This window comes from Argiope bruennichi, chromosome X1, assembly GCF_947563725.1.
Source record: "Argiope bruennichi chromosome X1, qqArgBrue1.1, whole genome shotgun sequence".
NCBI classification, from domain to species: Eukaryota; Metazoa; Arthropoda; class Arachnida; order Araneae; family Araneidae; genus Argiope; species Argiope bruennichi.
In genome coordinates this window covers 39,860,356-39,888,321 of record NC_079162.1, presented here as the reverse complement: position 1 = coordinate 39,888,321, position 27,966 = coordinate 39,860,356, and the positions used below count along the sequence as shown (strand labels likewise).

Sequence of the window (27,966 nt, the reverse complement as noted above, 5' to 3'; positions counted from 1 at the left end):
AATGATATTTTTTGTAACTAAAATTGAATGCTGATTTAATTTTCAAATATTCAATGATTGTTTCAATTTTTGATTTATTGAAAAAATCTGGGTTTACTTTTATATTAGTTTTAAAAATTCGATTTCTCGTTACTGTGACAGTGAATATTTGCCGACGAGCGATGCACCGCATTGTACGATGGATCGCCACCCAAAATTAATCGCTATCCACTATGCTTTCAATTCGTTTCGGATGAGCTGCCACTCACAAATTTCTATCATCATTGTTTTGTGACAAACCCCCTGTATAAGCAATTGGAAATTAAGAATATTCACAGTTTAGTTTATTATTTGTTACATTGACCGAAAACTGCGATGGCCTGGTGATAAAATTTTGGCTATGATGCCCAGAGATTCCAGATTCGAAACGTGATTTCACCGAAGAACCACTGCGTAAGCGAATCTGGTGCATGTTAAATTCGTTGTTTCATGAGTGAGGTGCTGTTTAAGATCCTTGACATCTCGATCACGATCAAAAAGTGTAAGGTTCATCGCAAATTAACTTTGGTATTACTTCAAAACGAGACTGTAAATACACTGGTGTGCAAAATTTAAGCAACAATGTAAATTTTAAACAGGTAGCCATGAAATTCTAGAAAAGGGGTTATTGCAATCAGCACAATGAACACGCAATTTAGTAGAAAGGTGATGCGTATGCAAATGTCAGGAACAAAACATCATAGGCGACTTGAGTGTACGCAAAACGCGTACAGCCGGCGCGAGCATCTCAAGACTTCAAGGAAAGGAAGAACGGAGGCGCAATTAAAGACATTCACTACAAGTGCAAGTGATTTCTTTCATAAAATATGGCTAGAAGAAATCACCTGGATAACTTCACATTGGAAGAATGATCGGAAAGCTGGAGGGGGGGGCGAAGTTTGACCAGTGTAGCTGAATAGTTCGGAATCAACAAAAGTGTCGTTTCGCGCGCTTGGAAAGCCTTTCAAATCATAGATACAGCTGTTAGAAAGGTTGGTGGCGGTGGGCGCCCTAGGAAAACAACTTCACTGGATGACCGATATATCGTTCTATGCGCGAAAAGAGCCCGATATCAGTCTGCAAGCGCCAGTGCGCAGCAACTGTGTACAGCAACGGGAGACAAGTGTCGTGGTTTACTGTGGCCAGACGCCTTCACAAATGTAGCCTATTCGCCCACCGCCCTGAAGGCTGCTTCCATTTGAAAGTTGGCCGTGGGTGGCACCGTTTAGATTGGTGTAAGGAGCACAAAAATTTGATATCTCATCAATGGAGTCGTGTCCTCTTTACGGATGAGAGTCGTTTCAGTACCACAAGTGATTCTCAACGTCAGTTGATTTAGAAAGAGGTCAGGATAAGGTTTCATCCCCCACGAAAAGAGGCATTATGCTGAAGAGGGCGGATTGAGCTCCACGTTTTCGACAGAGGTTCTGTAACTTAAGATCATTATTGTAAGGAGGTGATCCTTCCTCATGTACATCTGTTTCGAGGGGCTACAGGACCAGATTTCGATTTTATGGAGGACAATACACGGCAACACCTGACTGCTGATGTTCAACATCTACTGGAAAGTGAAGATATCACTCGAATGGATTGGCCAGCATTCTCTCCTGATTTAAATTCCATAGAACTTGTGTGGGATGCTTTTGGGAGACGCCTTGCGGCACGATTAAATCTTCCGGGGAGCAGCCAACAACTGAAACAAATGCTGATTGAGGAATGGGCACTCTTACCTCAAGAACTGGTGAACAATCTGGTGCTGAGTATGGAGATATGGTGTGAAGCAACCACTGCGGTAAGGAGAGGGAATATTCCATTCTAAGGAACATCTGCTTGTTGTTCATCCTTTTGGACAGACAATCATGTGTAGCGATACTATGAGTTCAATAAAGCCTTTTTGTTTTTGTTTATTCCATACTATATGCATTGTATTCATTTTTGCGCAACTATACGTTCTCCGTCGTTTAAGTACAAAATGCTGTCTCTCATTTCTGAATTTCATGTCTCTCAGATGATTTCTCATGGAGTTATGGCAAAAACAGCACCTGTTGCTTAAGTTTTGCACACCAGTGTATAATAAAGCATAAAATCTCAGGTCACAAAAAATGAAATAATTTTAATTGTCGTTTTAGAAATAAAGATTATAAAGTAATATTATAGAATATCGTTCATAAACGGATAAATAAATAAATTTAGACAATATCTTTAACATTAGTGTTAACATATTCATGCATAATGTCATTTGGTGTTAATTGAAACAAAACAAAATTGTTTATCGAGCCTTTTTTTTTTTTTTTTCAGTTTGCTCCAGATTTTATCAATTTTTAATTTTATTTTCAGTGTGGTTAAAAAAATTCTTAAAATAAACCGTATAATTCTAAAATGACATTATGCCGATTACAACTCATCAAAATATTGTTTAAAATTCCGTCATAGAATTGTATATATATCTAATTCTTTTAATAATAAGTATTGTATGTATACTGTAATTTATAATATATGTACCAGAATTCTTGATTAGAAATTGATTATATTAGCTTATCGATTTTTATTCTGTATATTTAAAATAAATCAAATTCAGACATTTAGATTACGTAATTTATTGCCTCTTACTCTTATCGTCATTTCAAATGTATCCAATTGCTTCTATTCAACTAGAGCTACATTTTTTTTTTTTATTTTTTTTTGGCAAATAAAAGGACTTTTGCCTGCTTATTCTCCATTCAATTTTTAGCAATTTTTCAAGCTATTACCAATAAAAAATTTGTATGATAATTGAAGAAGTGTTCTTTATTATATTTCACACAATAATTATATTTTGGTAGCTGTCATAAACAATAAGATCGACATTTTATTTTGCATTCAGTATTTAAGAAAGTACTAACGATTTTTATTTTATTTGCTTTAGTTATGAATTTAATTTGTTGCGTACGGTATTTCTAATCTTTATAGCAAATTAAAATATTATTTTTCAAGAACACAATCAGAAAATCCTTCATACAAATGTATAAAATTTGCTAAATCTTTGTAATAAAGAAGTTGCAGATGGGTAGGATTTTTTCCCCATAAATCTAGGTGGCGAGGGAGTCGCAGACAGAATAAAAATTTAACAAAAATGTAGCAATTATGGGCACAGTTCTGTTAAGAGAGAATGACCACTTCAGTGTGGCCTTGCTTCTCTCTTATCATATGACAATTTTATGGATACTCTTCACTTTCCGTGGATTTAAAATTCACATTTTTCTTAAACAAATTTTGCATAAGATTTTTCATATATATGTAAGCATTAAATTTTTGAATCGGAAGGCAGTTTCGACAGCAGTGAAGAGACTAAATTTTTAAAGTTCGCATTTATTGTATCCCGGAATCGGATAATTTATTTACAAGAAGGCTCTCTGCGCGACACAAAAGCAGAAGTCGGGAAGAACGAGAAATAAATTATCCCTCGTCTTATAGAACATGAGATATTGATAGGGAAAATATTTTTTTTTATAATGCTAATATATTATTAAGACTCTGATAGGGATTTCCGACACATGTCAATCACAAGTAAGGGAAACACAGGGATCTTTTAAAAAGAATGTACTTACTGGACATTTTTCTATCCCGTCACGCGGATCATGTGAAATTGCAAATGTAAGTATTTTTACAAAACTTCTCTAGAATTAATTAAGTAGGGAAAGTGGTATTGGATCAGGAAATAAAAGAATGGAATCACTATGGGCTAAATTAAAATAAAACCTTGGAAATTAATTAAATTGAAATTAGAGTTTTAAATATCATTATATATATATATATATATTAACTGAATATATATATATATATATATATATATATATATATAACTGAATATATATATATATATATATATATATATATATATATAACTGAATATATATATATATATATATATATATATATATATATATATATATATATATATATATATATATATATATATATATATAATATTAACTGAAATTTAGTTAAAACTAAATTTTAGTGCATTATTGTAGGCCATTCTGAATGTATCACAGGATTCTATTGCTCTTTTCATTCAGCCATGCTTTTAAATTCTTTCATAGCATTGGAATTAGAATTCTTATAGTATTCTGCTTTAATCTTTTATTTTAATATTTTAGATCACTATTGATGGTGTGAAAACATCGGAAAAAGAGATAGACACTGTATCTATTTTGCAAGCTTTGAGAGATGCTCGAAATGAACCCATGCCAAATGTGACACATAATGGGCATCTAAAGGTAAAATTCCAATTATTCATTTGAATAATTAAAAAAAAATAATAATGACTTTTTTTTTTTAAATTTTAAGTGGATTTATGAGGAATCTGAGAAATTAAAATTGAATTTAATGATTTCTTACATGTATATAGTAATTGAAATAAGAGTACATGCAGCAGTATTTTTATTTTATGGATTCATTTTAGTGATTGCATGCATATATTTTCTGTTCAATATTGTTACGAACTTGTAATGTTGCTTCCCTCCGCAGTTACTTCATATTTAGTTCTATGGCAAGGTAAACAGTTTTACAGATAGCTCGGATAAAATCGGAATGGACGCAGAATCAGTGATAGCCGGGCCTTGGCGACTATTTGGCGACAAAATTGAAAATCTACTAGAATCTTGGCGATAGGTCTATTAAGGTGCGATTTATGCTGATCTTTCTAGAACCTTCTTTGCCATATCAGGAAAACTATAAAAAGCCGGTAGACAATAGTGTAGTCAGTCAGTATTAGGTAGGCTTTGGCGGTTTTTCAAACCCGGTTTTAAAAAACCGGTTTTTTTTTTTTTTTTTTTTTTTTTTAAGTAAATTTGTCACATTCAAAACGGTTTTTAAAGTAAGAAAACCGGATTTCTGGAACACCTGGATATTCCAATTCTTCAAAAAATAAAAAAGAATTTTATCGATTGGGACCGATTTGTCTAGCAGCTGAGGGCTTAAGGCGACGAGATGCGAATTTATTAACAAATGAAGGTATATTTGAATTTGTTAAATGAAAACTAAAATATTTGAACATTATAGGTATTAGTCAAGTAATAATTTAAAAGAAATTTTAATTAACTATTTCTATAAAAGTTACATCATTCTTTAAGTAAACATGGGTTCCTCCGGAAATACTCTGTTTCCGGTGTCAGGGGTTGCCAGAACGTTCGCTCAAGTCAGAGATCTGTCATCCCATCCCGGTGACACCTTACAGTTCTGGTGCTACAACACTGAAATAAGTTTGAAATTATTAGATGCTTTAGAAGAACGAATTAAAAAAAGAAGAAAATAGGATCTTCAACACTTTTGCTATATTTTCAAAATCCACAAAACATTTCTAGTTCAGCGAAGAAATCTAGTGTACTTTCTTTAGTTTCAAAAACCGAAATTATTAAATTATCTGGAAAGATATTGTCTAGAATATTTCCATATTCTTATGTAGAAACCGATTCTGATGAAGAGCAAATCGAAGAAACTACTCATCAGAGTAATACTTTTTTAAAAGAAGCCATGGAAAAATCAATTCATAAGCTTCTTCAAGACCCTGAAGAAAAACTTACAAATACAAAGACACTGAAAGCTGAATTTTCATTATTTGAGGCCACGAAAAAAAGAACAAAAATCTTAGATTTGTTATTTGATACCATGAAAACTATAAAACCAAGCTCAGTAGTAAGACTTAGCCACCGTTCAGTGGATATTTATTTTCCCTTCTTCTATTTTTTTGACAAAAATTCGAAAACCGGCTAAAACCGGTGTTTTTTTTTGTTTTTTTTTTGGAAATATGGAATTCGAAAACCGGTTTTTCAAAAAGTCGGTTTTTGTATAAACCTTAGTATTGTGCCGAGTAGATCCAGAGGCTTGAATAGTATAATATTTAATAAATAATATTAAAGTATTTTAAACCATTACAATCATGCTTTTTAATAAATTAAAAAAAGGAACTAGAAGTATTAAGTTAGTTATTTATCCAAAACTTTGGTAATAAATATTACATTATCTAATTTTCTGAGTATGGATTTTGTATGCTGCCGTTTTCTATCGTAAATTATTAGAAATAGTTATTTAGTATTAATTTTAACGTTAATTTGGTTTTTATCTACAGGGAACCAATACTAAATCTGCTTTATCAGTCAGCAGCGTTCAAGTGCCCTCAAAGATGCAGGAACAGAATAATACAGGTATATGTTAAGAATTTTTTAAAGATACATAACTTTTTACAGCTAGAAATGCTATTATCTTTTTTTAATCTTTCTGATGGTTCGTACATTAAGTGTTTCAAATTCTGTGTTCTTTTCTATTAGTCTAAAGCTTTTGTCAAGTAAATAATCTCCTTGATTTCTTTTTAAAGTTATGAGATACATGGTTAAAATACGTAATAAATTGTTTTTGTATTTAGTTTAGTGGAAGGTCTCAAATTTTTATAATATTTTTTATTTTTTAAGTGGTCAGTTCAAAATATTTGGGTGCTTTAAAAACAGTAGCAAGACATTTTTTTTTCTATAAATCCCCTTTAATTTTCCCTCCTATCTACCACATAGTAATGTACAATTTAAAATTTTTTAAAAATGCATTTCATTTTTGACCTATCTATTTGCTCTGGGTTTTGTCGAGGTACATGCTCACTTTACTTGGCCATCTGTGCATGGATATAAATTTTTTGATATTTGTACCAACAATACTACTTTTCTCAACTTTCTACATTAAGAATATTTTTTCTTCTTGATAATAAAACCTGTGATAGGTGCTAAACATAATAAATGTTCAAAAAAATTGTTTTATATTCAAATAATAAATTATCCTATGTGTTGTACTAAAATAATAAATTATTCTATGTCAGTATGGCACAAAATTTTCAATTTTACATCATTGTTAGTATTTAAGTACAGTTGTGGAAAAAAAAGAAGCCACCCAGAGTTATTTTGGAATTGATCATCCTCTATGAAAATTAAAAATACATTTCAAATTTAGTTATGAATACTAAAAGAGATGTGTCTAAAATTTTTGTAGGCGTTCGTCTATATATTTAAAATTGTTCAAACTTCGAATTTCTCTATGGCAGCACAATTTTGGGTAGATTACCCACGGAAAAAAAAAATATTTGGAATGCAACTTTTGATTAATGTACATAGGGAGATATTAGACATATTCTGTCAAGGGGTTGTTTCCATATTCATATGTGTAAGATGTATGTATATGTGTAAGATGTGTAATGTTCTCTGTACGTCGGTAATAGCATTTTGTGCACTTTAAAAGCATTTGCAAAGTTGCAATCTACATGTTAAAATCGATTGCTATTTCATTCCTGACAAAATATTCATAGTGAAAATTTTTGGAAGAATTGTGATTATTTTCTGCAAAGAAATAATCAAGGGCAATGACAATTTTGTTTAAATTGTATCTGAGCCTGATTTTCTATTAGGCTGAAAGTACCAAAAAGGAAAAAAAAATTGTTGTATGAGCAAAAGATATAAATTATATTTTTTGTTATTTAAAAGAAGTCTCAATTTTAGTATTAAAATTAATATCTTACCGACTCAGGGAGAAGAAAATTAACTGGTTTTTATTCTTTTGCTCTTTTTCCTACATTTCTTTATCAGTATATAATATTCCTATCATCAATACTTTCTACTCATAAATATACACTGCTTACTACTCATAACACATGAAATGATAGACTGCTTTATTTTACAAGCAAGCAAGTAGAAGATTTCATTCATTGATAAATATAAATCAGTTTTCACCCATAATTCGCTGACAATTTAATTCTCTGTGCAAGTGTTTTTTGTTTGTCAAAGATGTATGAAATCATAGGTATATGATATATGCATATTACAGCCTTGAAAAGCATATTGCAGATTGTCATTTTAAAAGTTAATACATATCTTTAATTTTCATTATTGTAGCACTTTTTTCAGCTTTAATTCATCACATCTCTTGCTGCTTCTTGTATAAATAGAAATTCGAAGGGATATTTAGTTATAAGAATAATTATATGTGACTATAAGAATAATTATGTATAAATAATTTTTTAAATAATTATTCCTTTGATTTTTTTAAGAAGTAAACAGCATACTGATCGAATATTTATATTAGAACCTATTTGCTTAAACAGAACAAAGTTAATTGAAACTGAAGTGCATCTTATATGGGTGTATTAAGATGGTTTTTAGAATTGATCAACAAAAATTTTTTTATTTTGTTTATTACATTTTATTTGTTGTGTTACATGTGGTATAATTGTGTATTAAAGAGAGATTAAATTGTTATGCATTATTATTTTCTAATGACAAATTAAAAGAAAAAATTCCATGTTTAGTATATGCAAACAATTTCTATATTTTTAGTTTTATAATTTCATTTTTATTACTCTTTATGAATTGCAGAAATTCTCAAGTTATTATGTTAGGTATGATTATTTTTAATAACTATCTGTTCCAAAATTTATATAAATTACTTCGCTGCTTTTATTTTTTTTTATAACTGTAGAATAAAGGAAGAATTTCGGCTCTTTTTATAAACAAGAATTTAGACTAGCTGAACCAAATGTTTCTGTTCGTTTTATAATTTTGTATCATGCTATTTGAAATTAGCACTATTATCATTTTATGTTTATTTTTATTTATTTATATTTATTTTTATCATTTTTATTTAAATATATTTTTGAATTTAATCAAAATTTTCTTTCATAAGAAATAAGTTGAAACAGGATTTGTTAAGTTATACATATTTTTCAGAATGTGCAGTTAAAAAACCGACTAGTAATTTGCATGATGTATCAAAGTTTCGTCAACAAGTTGAAACTTTAAGGAGAGCTGGTGGGACAGACTGGTTAAGACTGCTGAATGAAATGCAGTTCTCTTCTTGTAAGGTAATTCTTTATTCTGCAATGCTACTAAAGCCTTCCTCAAGTGCTCCTAACCAAATTTTTATTACTTCCAATTTATTGAATGTAAAACATTGTTTCAGTTTGACATTATTTTGCATTGAAGCTTTAAATTCGTTTTTTCCTTTATTTTCTAAATTTAAAATGCCCATTTGTATCTCATACAACCAACTGTTACATTTTTAATTATGTAACATGATTCTAAATCATAACATACAAATTGTTGATTCAAATTATAAAATGAATTTCAAAGATATATTAATATGTATTTACTAATATGAACTTAGGCATACTTAGAGGGACATTTTAAGATCTATTCAGTTTAGAGTAATGAGCTATGAGTAATGATTCAGCTTTAGAGTAATGAGCTATGCTCTTTCTCAGCTTTATGAAGGAAAATGACAGGCTTCATTCTCCCTTTTTTGAAGAAACCTTGTGTCTTCTGGCCTAGTATATGCTGTTCCTGTGGAGCATTAGATGTCCCGATATTAGTTAAGTGTGAATTAAAAATTTGTAAGATAGAATGTCGTCCTCATTATTTGAATATAATTCAAAATAAGAACCCGTCCCAAATAGCATTCACAAAGCTCTAAAAAGCGAGACGAATTGTTCAACCAAAATCAAGCAATTAATTCTGATAAGTTAAAGCAAGTCTAATTTATTTAAACGACAAAAAATTTCTCTTAAAAATTGAATTATTTTCATTATTTCATATTTCACTCATTTTATGTATTTCTTGAATATCTAGTTTGTAATGGGAATTAACGTTATATTTAACGTTATAAAATGTTTAAAAAATTTTTTTGGAAGAGAAATATGCTTCAACAGGTATTGGATTTCAAATGTTAGATAAAATATTTGTGTTAAAACTATTTGATTTTCAAGATTTTGATGGGAAAAAAATCATAGGAATATTAAATACTCTCAAATCAGTATAAAGTAATAGAATCTGGCACATCTTTTGAAGCCACATAATTATTTATGACAGTTTAACTTGTTCAAATATTCGTGCCGCAATGCAAAAATTGTATTGCAAACAGAAGTACGATTTAGTGAAGCAATATTTAATTAGTTCACTTCTATTAAAGAATCAGAGTTATCAAGAATTTCAAAGTTATTATTACTCTCTCCATTTAAATTTTATTATTATAATATATAACCTTTTTATAATAAATAAGCAATGAGTATTTATTTGAGATCATGTTTTTATCTATTAGAGAACATTTTTCCTTAATTTTTGTCTTTAAAAATGTTTCTGGCATTTCAAACAGAATAAATGAACTGTTCAAAAAATTCGCAATTTACTTAAGTTTGAAATTTTGTTTTGTCACATTTCATGTGAACCTTACATTTACCTTATTTGTTTCTTTTATGCAGAAAACAGTAACCAGGCTACTTAATATGTAAATATATATATATATATATATTGTAATTATTAATACTCTTATAGGCTCTATTTTATTCAGTCTTTTTTTCCTTATGATAGCATTTATTGTAGAGATTTTGGTGATTTAATTTGCATTAAAAAAGTATTTGTTGAAAAATTGTTGTATTTTCATTTTTTCCATCAGTGGCATTTCCATTTTGTAAATTATTTTATTTCTCCAAATGTTTAAATTGAAGATGAATCACAAAGTTAATGTGTGACATAAATGGTAGCTCTGCTGTTCTCTGCACCCTCAAATTTCTTTGAAAATTTTAAATTAAAAAAAAAAAAACTTTCTTCTTTAGTAATAAATTATAAAACCTTCAATGTTTACATTATCATTTCAAGAACGTTGTCTAAAGTGTAGAATTCTGCAAAATTGTTCTAGTACCGCCATTACACCTTGTTAAAAATGTAAAATTTAATAAAAATGAAATAGGTCACTCCAATTACAATGTGAATCTTCAAAATGCTATTAATATTTTTAAAAATCTTAAAAACAGCTATACCCATTTGTTTGATAAGCAATTCCATAGAATTTCTGACTATAGATGACGCTGTATGTACGTACATATTTGTTACGATCTGGACGATGATATTGTACTGAAATCTTATTTTCAATGTTTTTAAAAAATTAAGTACATAGGTAAGTCATTTAAGCCCTTTAAATTCAAAACGGTGACTCGTATAGCCAGTGAAGTAACTTGTACCTGCTGTAAAATGTCTATTCTGAATATATCGAAACAGGTTACAGTGCCTCTAACGGCGAAATAGGAAAGTTAAAAAATAACTCAGAACAAGGAGGAGATCATCCAGTTGGAAGAACATATGTTATACCAGAATAAATACAAAGGAAAAAGTTTCATGGAATTATCTGTAAAATTAGTGGCGATATTTGCTATTAAAATTAGGAATTTCCATGTCTTGAAAAAAGTTTTGTCCTAAAATTAAAAAATGTATTATCCGGTATTATTATACAGTTTTTTCGAATTAAGAAACGACGATGTGAAATTTAAACAACGAAGGAAGTAAATAAAAATAAGAAAAAGAAATCTGCAAAATGCAGGGGGGTGGGGTAGTGTAGTTTAGTTATAATAACGTCCCGTTTTTAAAGAAGCAGTGGGGCTACTTTGGGACTGACCTCTTAATTTTGAACCGCGGTCAGATGACGAGAGCGACACCTGAGCTGTCACCCTGCTCTCCAAACTTCCACACCACACTAGGGGGGATGGGCAATCTTCGATTCTCTCATCCCTGTCTTGTTGTAATTGTGCTTCAATTCTATTAAAAATATTTTAAAAAAATTGCTTGTTATAAAGAGCCTTATTATTAATTTTTATTGTATTTATATATTCTTGTGTTCCATTTTCTTGTTTAGGTTGGTACTCAGTCTACTGTAGTAAGCAATTCAAATGATCCTACTTTTAATGATGTGCAGTTACAGACCATTTACTCTTTGGATAAAAATTCAAGTAACTTGACTGCTGAATCAATACGAAAGTTCAGCATTAGTTTTGAAATGTCATATCCTGAGTGCTTAATGTTCTTTGATTCAGATAATCAAGATTTCCAGCAGAAGCTTTTTGACACTATACTTCGTGGCAGTACATTAAATGGTAAAAGAAAAATTTCGATTAAAAATATTAGTGAAGCCAAAGTTTTTTGGGTTATTGTACTTCAAAATAACGACAGTTCTTTGTGTGAAATGCCCATATGTTTGCTACTTTTACAGTCTGAGATAGTATTTTTGAAGTTGCATAAACTGGTTCAAGAAATGCATGAAGAATTTTATTCTCTTTCCAAAGTAAATCCAGAGCTTGTGTATGAAAGATCTATTAAACCTGATGATATACTATCTCTTAGCATTGGAACTTACAAAGCTTATGTCGAGCTTAAAGTAAAATTTCAAGGTAGATCTGAAAATATAACTATTTTAACTCTTAAAAAAAATACTACAAATATGCTTGTCAAAGAATCTAGTCATTTGTATAAGATTGAATCTACTTATAAATCAAATCCATTTGCTAATAGTATGCTTGATATTGAAAAAGTGGATTCTAATTTTCCTGTTAGTAAAATTTCTGTTGAAAAACAAATAATTTTTTGTCAGCGTGTTCGTGTATCCAAAGCATTTCATAAATCTCAAAGAGGAATTTTGCATTATATTTTTGTTACCCCATCGCATATTGTTCTAATGGAAGAAAGATTACATTATCCCCAAGTTGTCGAATTGGATATCACTATCAAACCTCAATTCCAGGTCTGTGCTACTGTCAGTGTGCATACAAATATTAAGCAAATTCATCTGAAAGATATAGATTTTGAATCTGATTGTGAACCACACAATACTGCAATTTCTGAACAAGAAAATGAAATTGCTAATTTGCTTCCAGAAAATGAGGACTTAAGCACCTTAAATAAGTGTGGTTTCTGGTTGATTTTAGAATTTGAATCCCATGTTTTGTTGTATTTAAATTTTTTTTCTTTAAAAAAAAGAACTGAATTTTTGGATGCTTTTCTTGGTGCTCGAAGTCAGAGATAAGCTATGTTAAAAGTTATGTTTTTATGTACATATATGATTGTGAAAAAATGTAAATATTTAAAAAATAAATTATTTGTGTGAGTGATACTAATTATAATTATCATTTCATTTCTTAAGTCTTTTTGTATTTATTTCAATGAGTAAAAAAATATACTTTATTGTTACATTTAATTGTAACGCTGAGTTTTTTTATTGGTTGGCATATACAGTACTTGATAAGCAACCTCATCTCTTTTGCTCTTGATTAATTTTCATAAAAAACTGTATTTAGCATTTTGAATAATCTGACTATATTTTATAAACTTGTTATGTTGTGATCAAATAACAAGAAATTTGATCTTTGATCACAGTCTTTTGCATGTCGTTGTTGTAGGTGGCAGCGAGTTTAGGGGGAGGCGCGAGAGGTCTTTAAAAAAAAAAAAGAACTGAATTTTTGAATGTTTTTCTTGTTGCTCGAAGTTAAAGATAAGCTATGTTAAAGTTTTGTTTTCATGTGCATATATGATTGCGAAAAAATGTAAATAATCTAAAAGATAAATTATTTGTGTGAGTGATACTGATTATAATTATCATATCCATTCCTTAAACCTTTTTGTATTTATTTGCAATGAATAAAAAATTATTCTAAACTGTTATTGATTTATTTAATTGTAGCTCTGAGTATTTATTGGTTAGCATACAAAGTACCTGATAAACAACCTAATCTCTTGATTACTATTGATTAATAATCTCTTGATTACTATTACTTGATTCCCTAATCTCTTGATTACTTTTCATGAGAAATTATATTTGGCATTTTGAATAATTTGGCTATACTTTTATAAACTCATTATGTTGTGATCAAGTAACAGAGAAATTTGATCTTTGATCACAGTCTTTTGCATGCCTTTGTTGTAGATGGCAGCGAATTTTTTTATATCTATTTTGTCTGTCCAAAATCTAAATATTCAAGTTTACAGAAAAGATATTTCTGTGGTTGAAAATTTGAGTATTGATCCAGTAAAATGAAGTTTTGTTTGTAATTCACTGCTACAAAGACAGTATTTTCACTTGTTGAGCATTCAAATAATGGTTAATTAGAAGTAAATAATTGAATTCTGGACTGGTAAGTAGAATCTAACATGACATTCTAATTTCTGTATGGAATGACAGATGACTAACTATAAACGTGCTTCAACATTCTATTGTTTTTTGCGAGCATTAAAAAGAAATTCTATATTTATAAAAAAATGTTTTTCAAAATAATAGTTTTCTTTTTCAAAGCGTGTGTTACGCCGTTGTCTCAAAATATGTTGCTAACAAATTCGCCTTTTCATAAAACCAAATGTCTGGAAAATTTTTATTTTAAAGAGTTAGAACAAACTAAATTTATTTTATTTTGAAAATTAATTTAAAATTGCACTATTGTATTAATATCTGAAATTACACAATATGTAAAATTTATGGGAATATTTCTGGTCACTATTGAAATTTGAATCGTGACTCGATGGATTAACATCATTAAAAAAAAAAGAAGAAAAAAAGCAAATTCCGATGTATTCCATTAAAATCGTTAGAAAGGTATAAAGAAAATTTTAACTAATATTTTTTATAAAATAATGGATTTTTTTTTTTAAATTATGGAATAATGCTTGCATACATTCATTAAAATTTTTGTGTGTATGTACTGCTGTTTAAAATTCTTGCATTCATTAATTAATAAGATTTTCTGAAAGTTTTGTCTCTAGTAAAGCGAGATATAATAGAAAATTAAAATTAATAGTTGTTTATCAAATACTTGATGCACCCTAAGTTGTTTGAGATGAAAACATTCTTATGCCTTTTAATAATAAAGAAAAATTAATTAGTTAATTGTTGCCACGAAATCTTCATAAAATAATCCAATTGTTCAGTCTTTCTACGCAAAATTTCAAGTACTTATAATGAACAAACAATAAAATAATCAAGGATACAGTTACAAATATTATATTAGCTGTTGACAACAAGTGATCAGGATCGGTCTAGGGGTATTGAGACATTTTTTTGTGATTGGGTATTTTTTATTTATTTTGATTTATTAGAATATTGTACTCTAAGGCACTGAAATTAAAATCAGCTTTTGTTTAAATTTCAAATTATCATTCTGAGTATATATTTCATATTTTCAAATTTATTTGCAGATCAGTGCTGTCCCATTTGTTTTAATTTCCTCACTGAGTCACTAACCAAGAATTTTAGCACTTTTCTTGCTTGCACTTGCTGTTATAAAATGAAAAGAAGGAAAGAATTACTGTAACAATTGGATGGCTAGGATTTTCCTTTATTACATGCAGAGAAGAGCGAGACATTGCCCCCCCCCCCAAAAAAAAAATCCTATGCCAAGGAGATTACATATTTACGTTTCCTATCTTCCATTGGCATACATCATGTTCACTGAAATGTAATAACTTCTAACTCTCCCAAAACATTTTCGTGCTTTTTTACTGAATTTGTGAAAATAGCCAACTTCTGAACATCTTTTAAAGTATATAAATGCAGATTGTTAAATTAAAAATTATTTTTCCTGTTAACATAAATAATTATTCATTTTATTTTCTGTTAATTTAAAGAAATATCATCAATAATACATTTTTAGTATATATTCATAAAATTTTTGGAATAAAATATCATTTAACAAAAGAATTAAATACTGAGTAATAATAAAAAATGATAGTTTAATTTTTTATGTTTACCATCAGTTTATTTTCGCATTCTTTTTATATTTTTAAATGTAAGAAATTTTTTAGAAATTCTTTTTAAAAAATTTACATAACAAACCACGAATATATAATTAGTTGCATTCTGTTAGGATGACATTTTTGAAAACTCATTAACATTATGCCGTCCGTACGTCTGAACGGAATTCTTTTGTTTGGGACCGGTAAGACTTCTGTCACTGGCGGTTTTTCGAGGTTTTCGGGATATCATAATTTTCATTTTCGTAAAATAAATAATTAAAATAATAATTATCATAATATAAATAATAATTAATTGTAAATGATTACAAAATAAAAATTCGCTCGACACCAATGTGGTCTTATCGGTATTTGACTGATAGTTTTCGGATGACACCAACAAAGATATCATCTAACGACATAATGTCATCAAAAAACCTTGAGATATTCCAACAAAAAAATATTGTCAGAGAAAAAAAAATGTCACATAACTTTCATCAAAATTTATATTCATGAGAAACTATATGGAAAAAAAGCATAAAAATTTTATTATTTTAATTTACAAACTATATGGATAAATCTGTCATTCAACAGAGGAAGAAAAAATATTAGCTAAGTATAGGAATTCCCTTGAAGTGAATCCGGTTCTACAGCAACTAACATTTATTAAAGCTGCACATTTTAAATTTATCTTTATTGTACTTTTTTTAATCAGTTCATTCCTTAATTCTCTCTTACCAAATTGTGAAGAATCCCCCCCCCCCCCACTCTTGCTATAAGTGATATTCAGATACGGAAAAGAATTTGACAACTGTAGTTTGGTGAAATACAATATTAAGTAATCAAACAATTTTATTCTTGAAATTCTGTAGTAGATTCCGTTTGATACATGTTATGCATCAATACAGGTTAGGTATAACACGCCTGTGTTATACATAATATGTTAATGATTGCATTATTCAAGGCATGGATTATTTCAATGTGATGTAAACGTATACGAGAAAATTAAAATAATTTTAATATCATCATTCGATGGAATGCCAATACACATGTTCAAAAAGGCATTTTTTATAATATTTTTTAACACAAAAGGTATTTTTATTTTTAAAATGTTACTATAAGCAAAGTATTTTTGCAATTTTTATTTTTAGTTGAAATGTGAATATCAGTTGCACCAAATAATTTTTTAATCTCGTAAAATTACAGATTGTGTCAAATGATATTTGAAAAACTTTGAAGTTATTAATAATGTTTAAAATCTGTTACACAGCTTATTCCGTTATTGCAAGTCGTAACTCGAAAACAAACAAATAAAATTATTTAAAATATCTGTGATATTTTAAGGATTAACATAATTAGAACTGGCAACTCTAAAGATAAAATCTTTTCTTTTTATGGAAATTTTAATGCATAAAAGATTAAATGCTTAATTAATTGTTACGAAACGTCCATTAAAACATTTCTGTATGCTTCAAAATATTTGTTAACAAACTTTTAAGAAAAATTTATTTAACATTTCGTTCAAAATCTATTCATATGTCTTTAATACTGCGCAAACTATTTATGAATTTTCGATTTCAGTTATATGGATAAAGGATTCTGGGATTTATGAAATTTTGTTATCAGTATTTGGAAAGAAAAACCTATTTTTAAAGTCATTTCATAATTCTTAATTTCAGTATATGAAGTATATAGTCAGTCAAAAAAGTATCCGGCAACACACTTCATATTGCTCATTATCTATAAAACCTAAATTCAAGAAAAATTTGTCATTCCGCTTGGAAATATGTCCTCTTTAAAAATATGCAAATTGAATTCATATAAGGGGGCATCTACATTTATATATCTTCATTATCTTCAAAATGTCCAATTTCAACCTTCAGTTTTTCGTCTTTCAAATAATTTTGAATAATAAGAAATTCCCAGAATAAAATTTTAGACAAATCGATTTAAAATAACCAATGATATACAAGAAAAAATATCTAAGGTCTGTTTCAATGTATGTAAACCTAGAAAATAGGCCTTTATGTTAATATTTTCCTTCAAGTTTTCATTTCAGCCCTTAATACGGTATCTTTGCAAAAATAAAGATAAACTGTTTCTATACTATATATATATAATGTAAGCATTAATTTTTTAATCAGAAGGCAGTTTCGAAGACAGTGGAGAGACTTTCGATTTTTTTGACATCGTTTTATTTCATCCGAGGAGACACGCATTATGTACAAGCAGGAGCGACGACCACACACACAATACAGAGCAAAATGAGGGAAAGCTCATGAACATTTTATCCCTGGTCTTATATAACATGAGATATTAATAGGGAAAATATTTTTTCACAGTGCTAATACAATGATATTTACATAGGGATTTTTTCTACACGCGCGCGAATCAGGCAAGGGAAACACAGGGATCTTTTAAAAATGAATTTGTCAATTCAGCGGTATTTTGTCCCTTCACTCGCAGTGTGGAAACGTGAGGCGTTTAGCTGATTCAGCAATTTACAAAGCTTCTCTTGAATTAATTAGATAGAAAAAATGGAATGGGTTCAGGAAATAAGAGAATATTCTAGAATGAAGTTAATATGGGCTAAATTGAGCTAAAAATTAAGAAATTAATTGTTTAAACTAAATTTTTAAAATATCATTACATATATATATTAATCTAAAACATTGCTGAAAGACGTGCTTAGTTTTTCATGTTATTTTAGCAATTTTGCATTCATGCCAAAGAATCCTTATGCAAGGTTGAGATGCCTCTCTATGAAGTCGAAAAATATGCAGCTCTGAAAGATTTTGGTTTTTCTTGCATATCTTAAAAACTGTCTGACAGAAAAGGATAAAATTTGGAACAGTGATGTTTTAGGTCCTGCTCTTTCGATTGGCACCAAAAAAAAATTTTTTTTTCCAAAAATTTTTAGCTTATAATATTAAACATTTTTTAAATATGAAATACGCTTTTATATTTTTAAATTTCATAGCTTCTTTTTTATTAAGTATATTGACGGAAAATAAGAATTACTGTGAAAGATTCATAATATCTTTATTGCAAAAAAGAGAACTCTCGTTTAACATTAGGAATTGAAAATTTCAATTGTTTATAACTCAACAATATTTGCTCAGAATTACAAAATCATATTTGCATTCGAACTGTTTTAATTTGGAGAATTTAGGTTTATATTTGAAATTGGGTATTGCTGTATGACAAAAATTGAATTTGTTTAATCCAAAATACGAAGACAATCCCTTGCATGAAAAAAAATATTTCATACACTTACAGAGAAATATTTTAATAACCACAATTATATTACGAGATAATTAGTTTCTGAATAAGGAACAGTGCCCAGGTATTTTTTTAAAAGGCTGTACAGGGCATGAGTTTAGTTGTGAAATAATTTGACTTCCAAAGTTTGAAAGCATCCTTATTTTTTTATCCCACTGAGATCGAAAAAACCCCCAACCTTTAGTATTACGACTATATATCTGGAAGCATGATTACTAAAAACAGCACTAAATTAGACGGGTGATATTTAGTACGCGGATTTCTTTCAAATTTTGAGCGAAATCTATGAACAAGAAGATTGTCTCTGTGCATGTACAAATAATTAAAAAGTGAAAGGAGTTAATATATCAAATTTGGCACATGGTTGTATTACTAGAATAGCATATCTGCATCAAATTTTGAACTAAAACTGTTGTAAAACTGAACGATCTGTTTAATCGTGCATTTTTGAACGCCAGAACTCAACACATCAAGCTATAAGGTAAACTTTGGAGGTAATCTTTAGACCAAAATTGCAGATATGTATCTGATTTTTAACTAACGGAGATAGCTCACTTAAAGGTAAAGGTCTTATTCTTTCTCAAGTCAATGGGAAGAGATCTGAAATGTACATTCCATTTCCTCCGCTATACTAAGAAACTGGACACAAAGCACACCTTGTTGATATAAGTTTATGAAAGAGTAAAAGGAAGATAAATCATTGGTTTCTGCCTTTTATAATTTTTATTTTAGTACTGAATACAAAAAAAATCTTGAATAAATGAAAGTTTAATGTATGTTTAATGTAGGCATTGTTGTCGAGAAGAAGTCCATAACTTTTACGCAGAAAATTGTTTAATTTTAGGTCGAAAAGGCAAAATAATGTTTTCAGGTTGTGGTTTTAATGAAAATCTCGAAAATTACAAGTCCTGAATCTTTATTTCAGCTATAAAAGGTCTTGAAAAGTTAATTCATATTGTTAAAATTTCAATCGGGATATTTTTTCGAAAGCCACGAGATTCTGATTCATCCACCGTTACAGTTCTCCCTTTATACTGGACTAGGTAAAAGCTGCCAAAGTTTCGAGTGAAAAAAGCTGCTTTCGAAAAGTCCTAAATTGAAAACATCATTTTATATTGTTCATACAATAATGCTTGTATAAAATCTGAAAAAATTACTGAAAGGAACGCATATATCTTCATTAGAATTACATGCATTAATGTATAATGGAAATTAAAATGTCATCATTACACTTCAGAGACAAGGCCAGATAAGATGATGTAGGAGCTTTGAAAGTTTTGGAGGCCCCTTTCTCCCCTTCTTCCTTTTTAAAACCAGGATGAATTTTTTTCTTATAATTTTAGCAATATTTAAAAAGAAAACATTTGGTGATATCCACCAAACATCAATTATTCATTTTTTAAGAGTGGTAACTCTGCTTAGACAAACCATGTTCCAAAGATCGGAACAATTAGTTATCATATGACGCAATATCTGATGAATATAGCTGTCGGGGTAAAACATTCCATTTAGGCATTTCTAAGGATTTTTGACTACTCGAGCAACATCTGTTCGAACGTTGTCTTGTAGAAAAATTACTTTATCGTGCCCTTGAAATAAATGTGGCTGTTTTTCTTTCAATCCATAGCTCAAACGCATCGATAATGTTTAGTATCTTTCATCAATGATGGTTTCATTCGGTTGAAGCTACTCATAGTACAAAGAAGTAAATTGGTACTACCAAAAATAGAGTTAGTAGCTTCAAACCATAAATATTTATCCCTGCCATCAATGTTGACGCCATTACCAAGCAAATTCCACGACTTTCTGAGCTTAAGGATCGTCGTAGCAATTCATTTTTCATGGCCATAGGTAATATATATATATATATATATATATATATATATATATATATATATATATATATATATATATATATATATATATATATATATATATATATATATATAATATTGACATTACATGTGAAAAATTGTCATCTCTTGGCTTCATATCGTAGTTTCCGTCCTTTCCACTCACATCGAGTGCATTTAAATGTTTAGAAACTATTGTGAGGTCAAAATCCAATGATTCAGTTAGTTCATCTTGCTTTTGGAATGAATCTTGGTCTAATAATACTTCTAATTCCTCATCCTTGATCTTTTTCGGTTGAACAGGGCATTCTTCGTCAATTGTATCGAAATTATAGCTGCTGAAAAGTCGAAGACAATACTCGTGCCTTTTTATCGGCGAAGAATATTCATCGTAAATTTTCAACAGTAACTGGTGACTTTCACCAGCACTTATATATGAATTAAACTAGGAAACTAAAACTTTCCGCAAATAGTGTTTTGTTGACTCGTAATTACACATCTTCTTAGCTAGAAAAAATATTTTGCTTACACTTCAACAAAATTAAACATAATAAAATGCAAAGCCTAATGACAGAGCTTTGACATGAATATTGTTAAGGGAGTGTCTGCTACAATATAGAAATAGTTAGATCATATGTTATTAATCCTTCAAAATTAATTCAAAGTCCTAGTACAATATTTTCGGTAATTAATACAATTAATCTACATTTCAAAATAAGAGCAGCCTTAGAGTAATTCTGTATTTTTTTTATTATTATTTTGATATTGAACATTTACTTCTCTTTTCTTTTAGATATAATCCAGAAGGAACAAATTATTGTTTTCCAAATTCAGTACATAATATTTTTCTCCTACATTATTTTATCGCAATTTTGAAAAACCAAATTGTGATAAATAATTTGTGCATACAACCACAGGAGGAAATAATTTATGCTTATAAGAACATATGTAATAGAATAACCATTAAAATAATGTTTATCAATTATATTTAATAATTTTTATAAATTACATTATGATTTTAGGCGTATCTGGTAACTATTTTTCTATTCAATTTTCATTTACAGATTATTCGATTCAAGCTGTTTGCGTTTTGTATGCGAAATGATTATGCCACTAATGTTGGAAATCTTAAAAATCTGCTGTCAGCTGTAATAGTTTTTTTTCCAGTATTCTTCGAACAATCAGGAGCTTATTCACAGACATTGTCCCGAGAATCCCGAAGGTTGATACAAATATAAACAAACATTTCATCACAAGTAAATCCTTAAATTGTATAATATTGGAAGATTTGAAATATTAACAATATTGATACAATGTAAAATAAAAGACTTTGCTGTACTGACCAATATTGGGTTTCAATATTATACAAAATAATTTCCAATATTGTACTACAAAATTTTCCTTCTTCATATTAATTCATATAATTCTTCTTATTATTAATACGCTATATTATAAATAACCCTAAACTTGCCTACTAGAATACGGAAAAAAATTATATAACTGCATATAGTCTTTTTAGTTTATCTTTAAACTATTTTTACATTTTAACCTATTTTTGTATTCTGCGATTGTTGTCTTTTTAATTATTAACTGTTTATTATGATGTTCTTGGGATAAACAGTAGATTTACGTAGTTTATGGAATCGTTAATAAAATGGAAAACTTTAGAAAGCATCATGGTTCAATACTGCGATGCGATGGAAAGACACATCTATATATGAGATCGTAGATTCAATACTATAAATTCCAATATGCAGTTTCACCAAACAAGAAAACAAACCTGTTTCAGAGTGTTGGCGCCCAAAAGGACTTATTTTCTAATTTCGAGTTAATATAATACTAAAGATATTAAAAGCGATAGTTTATTTTTTTTAAATAGATTTCTTTAACTTCCTACTTATAGTTAAGCATTCAGATATTAAACAAATCGCTTTGGCCGAATTGCAATTGGCGACATTTGGAGATGAAAATTGACTTAAAAAGTTTTCAAAAGGCCACGTTAATTTGAATAAAATTAAATAGCTTTTGAAATATAATTGTAAGAAGCATTATCACAGATACAAGAAAACATACCAAATCTCAAGACTACTATTACACACCAGGTCATATAAATCCGGCAAACTTTCCTTCAAAAAGTTGTAATGCAGAAATTTTATCGAAGAACAAATATTGATAAGGTTCCAGATTGGTGATAAAATTCGTGAGAATTCTAACAATAGAATGAGAAACAAGTTATTGATGAAATTAAGTTGAATCCCAGAAGAAGAAATCAATAGTCGATAGCGTGGAACATAGGCCAGCTCACTTTAGTGACAATTTATTTCTCAAAACATACTAATGTTTTCTTTGTAACTCAGTTAAATTAAAAATTGTTGTCAAAAGGAAAAAAGTTACGAATTAACTTATGAACATATTCAATCATTTAAAAATTGTTTGTTAAAGTTGATTTAGAAGAAAAGTTTTTCTAGTCGCAAAATGAAAATATTGAAATATACGTAAACACTAAACTAAATTATCCTACGATATCTCCATGAAATTCTTCGATGTTCTAAATGCCGGACAATATTGTGAAGATATCATTACAATGTTTTTGTGTACTTAGTACCATTATAAGGTACTTTCAAAGATTATGCTGACGCTATTAAAGTTATGAAGAAAATTTAAAGTTCTTAGTGTTGTTGCCAGGTAATCATAAAATTATTCTCCAAGTAATACAATACTTGCATTGTGAACTGAAACACCCCGAACTTCGAACTCTCATTTTCACTTTCAGCGGAAAAAAAATGGATTATTTCTAGCAGTAAAATAGAAAAACAAGAGACTCTCGTTGCATTGCTTGTAAAATATTCAAAGTTAAATCTGCAGAGCCACTTTTAGCCTCTTTCCCTACGGCATCAAAGCCTTTGATGCCGTAGGGATTGAGTTGGCAGACCCATTGTTCTTCCGTTCTGGAGAAAAATATGGATTATACTTTTTATCTGTGCCATTTATGGGACTGTTCACTTTGAATTATTTAATTCTTTCTAGACAGAAGCTTTTACTTGGCTTTAAAAAGATTTTTCGCCAAGAGAGATCGAATGATTATAATCTACACTGGTAATAGCATCGTTGATTCAAATAATGCTTTGAAGATTTTAGATTGGGAGAAAATCAGGTCTTTTTCCACTATCAATACAATTAAATGAAATTTTAACCCTCCAAATGCCTCATGATGGTGTGTTTGGTGGGAGGAAAGGATGGTCTTCATGCTAAAGGAAATTTTAAGGAAATGTTTTGGCAGAAAGAGTTTTGATTATGAAGAGTCGGAAATTCCTATCTGCCGTTATGAAACCACAATAAACACCAGATCACTCGTGTATATTGAAGAAAGTTCTGAAAGTCTAAAGCCATTAACGCCTGCTTGTTTCTTGCAAAGTCTTCCTCTCAGTGATGCAACTGATTTACACAAAATAGACAGTAAAAGCCTAAATAGAAAATTACGTTTCGTACGAAAGCTATAACATGATTTAAGAATGATATTTCGCTAGGAATATTTTGTAGTGTTCGTGTATAAAGTTCACAGGTTGGGATTACGAATATTTTACAAACTGTTATTATGTAACCAATATCGAAAAGTCACAAATACCAGTGATCAATACTTTTCAAAGAGAGGTGTGATTCAAGTCCTCGATATGATTTCATAGGTGATATTTCGATTACAGGTCCTAGATTACGATAGAAAGTAACAATCGATCTGCCCTATTAAAACTAAGAAACAAGAATTCAGTCAAGAATAGGAAAAGCGCACGTTCCAGTAAAAGATCCCCCCCCCCTTGCTGTTGTGAGACTTACTGGTCATAGACAGAAAGTTTCTCATTTCACAAAGAGTCACGTGCATACCTTCAGCCTGAAGCATTTCACCCTCTTTCCCTTGACTTGTGGTTTTCCGCGGGGGAGGGGGCTCTTTGATGTCTATTCATTTTACGACAATTTGCCGAAAATTCCAGATCTGCGTCTCTGGGCAAGAGTGGTTCTATAGTGGGTCAGATGTCAGATTTACTACCATATCCGTAAAGAACGATGAATGATAATGACTATTGCTGGAAGCAGTGAGCTGCTTATCTCATTGTGCATAAACCAAATTTCTTTCGCATTCAAACTTCCTCAATAAACTTTTTATTTGTTTTTCTTAAAGAGGTTTCAGCAAACATTCAATGTTGCAAATAAATTCCATTCGTGATGTCCTTTAAATGGATATAACGCCATAATTACTGACATATATTTAATATTTTTCTATAACTGAAACGATTTGATATTCACATAACTAAATTGTCTGTGCCTGGTTAGTACGAGAATTCCCTGCCGCTCAAGAATGCTCAGTTTTTTAAACACATGTATAACTTATTTTTAATTCGTTTAAAAATAAAATACCACTGACAAATTTCCCATCATAAATATTCAAATACATCTTGTATTATGCATAGAATTCATTCAAATGTGAAGATTTTTTTTTAAATGTGTAACAGAAAATCTAAATGTTGGCATAAGTTATCTCTCAATGATTTTTATACATCATCAGTAATATGGTTGGTAGTGTGGTAAAGAAAATAGTTTCGTTTAATAAAATTTCTATGTTTTTATTATAATATTAATTTTATTTTCAGTGTAACGTAGAATTCTCCTTAGCGGTAAAAATTATAATGTTCGCACTAAAATTATTTATTTTAACTAATTTTTTTTATCAATAAACTGCTTTTTTTTCTTTAAAATATTTTTAATTGTAATGCAAATAAATAACTTTAACATAAAGTTTCTTTTAAAGTTAACTTTAACAAAATTTAATAAATCACTTTAACATACAGTTTCTTATGCTTTTTTGCTAAAAAATGTTTGAGAGCTACATAAAAGAGAAATAAAATCATTAGTTTTGTAAACTCAAAAATATAATAACACATAAATTTGCTAAAAAGCTATTTCAAGAAAATGCCGATAATATTTACTGAGTCTCAGTATCTAAAAAAATCGAATAAGAATGAAATTTCTGGAAATAAAGGAATCGAAGAAAAAGAATTGTAACCCGACTTTTGACTGTCAGTCAACTACATTCCAATGTGTAATGTCTACAGAAAGGGGGAAAAGAAAAGATGTCCCCCGCAGGAGGAAAGAAAACGTCAAAACAGACTTTCAGCCTCAGGTTAGCTATTCTCATATCTACTTAATTGAAGTCATAAAATGAAAGGGAGAAATCTGTGCGGACCAGTTACTTTTTCAATTACAGAATCATTGAAATCATTCGAAACCACATATCACTGTAACTGGAGCTATTCAGGAAAGTATTTGTAAGTGTGATGCCATTGCTTGTTCAGTGGTATCAGAGATTTCTTGAATAAAAATGCATTTTAGCGGTATTAGTAAAAAATGATACTTTATTACTGATTTTTTTCATTAAGAGTGTAAAAATCAAGCTGAGCTTAAAAAAGATATTCTTATATAATCCACATAGCATATGCAATTTACCCAAATTTAACATAAAATTTTAAAACTTTCCTGGTTGGTTCTGTAAAGTATTAAGAAAACTTTTATAAAAACTTTTAAAACTCGTGTGCAGCTTTTTAAACTTGTGTTTTGTAAGATGTCTATCAAACTTTGTTGATAGACATCTTACAAAAATGCTAATAAAAGAATGATTATCAGTGTTCATGGATAATTATCTATGTTTCAGATTTTTAGAAAAAAACTTTTATGTGAAAATTCCTTCACAAACAATAGCATTTTACTGTGGCATTAAAAAAAAAAAAAAAGATTGGTTTTAAACCAAATTTCTCAGAAAAACAAGAAACCAACAAACCGTTACTTTTACAAAACGTTTTATTTACTTTTATAAAATCGTTATTTTATTTTAAATTCAATTTTCAATAGCATATTTGTAGCAGATTTTAAAGTAATAAACATAAAGATACTATTAAAATTTATTCAAAATTAAATAATGATTCTCTAAAGAGTGATGAAATGTTTTTTTGGATTCTTAGCACTTATGCTAGTGTGTTAAAAAAAGAAAGTAGGAAGTCATTCGATTATAATTCAACATTATAACAGATTATTACTAATAGTTTATTGTGCAATTTTAGTGCAATGAAAATTAAATTAAAAATGCTAATATTCTTGGTATTATTTTCATTTAATATGAATAAATATGTTCAACAGAATAATCCTTTGTCCTGCAAGATTTAATATGTAATCACACTGAGCTCAATGAAGAGAACATTTTTTTTTTTTTAATATGCTAAACTGTCAGAGTCTCATACATTTTAGAATTAGGGGAAAAAAATCATTTATTTATTCAGTTGAACTTAATAAGCAGCATTATATATAAAAATTTAGCATTTATATATAAACATTTATTTTTCTCTATTTATGACTTTGCTAGAAGAATATTGCATGTTGATGCCCAACAATAGTCTGAGAACACCGAGAATGATCTATAGCTCAGGTGCTACAATTACATTCTGGAAATGTGATGAGGACTATTTTATGTTTGCCACTAACACAACTCAATCTCTCTGAGGAAACTCAAATTGGAAACGCATAAAATTTTTTCGGGTATATAATATGGAAAGGCATAAGCTATTTGTACATTTCCAGATCAGGCCCCCTATGATGCGATGCTGCTTTTTTAAAAAAATCTATTTTTAATTACTGTTTATCTGTTATGGGGTACTATGGCAAAATCTGTTTTATTTTAATACTCAAATAGTTAGCATAAAATGCATGAGACATTTTATTTTAGAATATTCTCCATTTTTAAAAATTATTCTTAGTAAAATGGATTGACCTTACACTTTAATTTAGTCATTATTGATTGATTGACTCTTTCACAATTCCCATTAGTTTGTGGGTGAGGTGAAGTGAAGTGATTAACAGATTCTTGATACTGTAATTTCTGAGGAAATATCTGAATTTAGATGATGTAAAATCACCACTTCTGTCTGTCAATAATTTGGAAGGTACTTAAATTTGGAAAACTTGCTTTAATATATTAATATAAATTTCAGAATTTTCATTTTTTGGGAGAAAAAGTCTAGATACATCTAACTGAATAATCAATTACAATAAGAAGAAATTTTTAATTGAGTTATAATAATTAAATCCACCAACAATATTGATCAAAATACATTCAGCAGAATGATCTGTAAGGGGCACAGCCTGTAAAAAGCCACATCTTTGTTGCCTTTTTTATTTAATTGACAAACATCACAATGTTTGACAAAGAGTGCAGTATTTTG

At 29.1% G+C, this 27,966-nt stretch overlaps 1 protein-coding gene across 2 annotated transcripts in view; it reads left to right on the top strand.

Moving 5' to 3' along the window:
* LOC129958519 (nischarin-like) overlaps window positions 1-13,511 on the top strand; it is a 61,766-nt gene extending 48,255 nt beyond the window's left edge. Inside the window, exons 10-13 of one of the 2 annotated variants that reach the window (XM_056071048.1) lie at window positions 4,158-4,277; window positions 6,128-6,203; window positions 8,760-8,893; window positions 11,713-13,511. In XM_056071048.1, coding sequence (XP_055927023.1) covers window positions 4,158-4,277; window positions 6,128-6,203; window positions 8,760-8,893; window positions 11,713-12,876 — 1,494 coding nt within the window. In that variant the 3' untranslated portion in view covers window positions 12,877-13,511. The remainder of the gene's footprint in view (window positions 1-4,157; window positions 4,278-6,127; window positions 6,204-8,759; window positions 8,894-11,712) is intronic. The other variant, XM_056071049.1, reaches the window with a different exon arrangement.
* The last annotated feature ends 14,455 nt before the right edge of the window (window positions 13,512-27,966 follow it).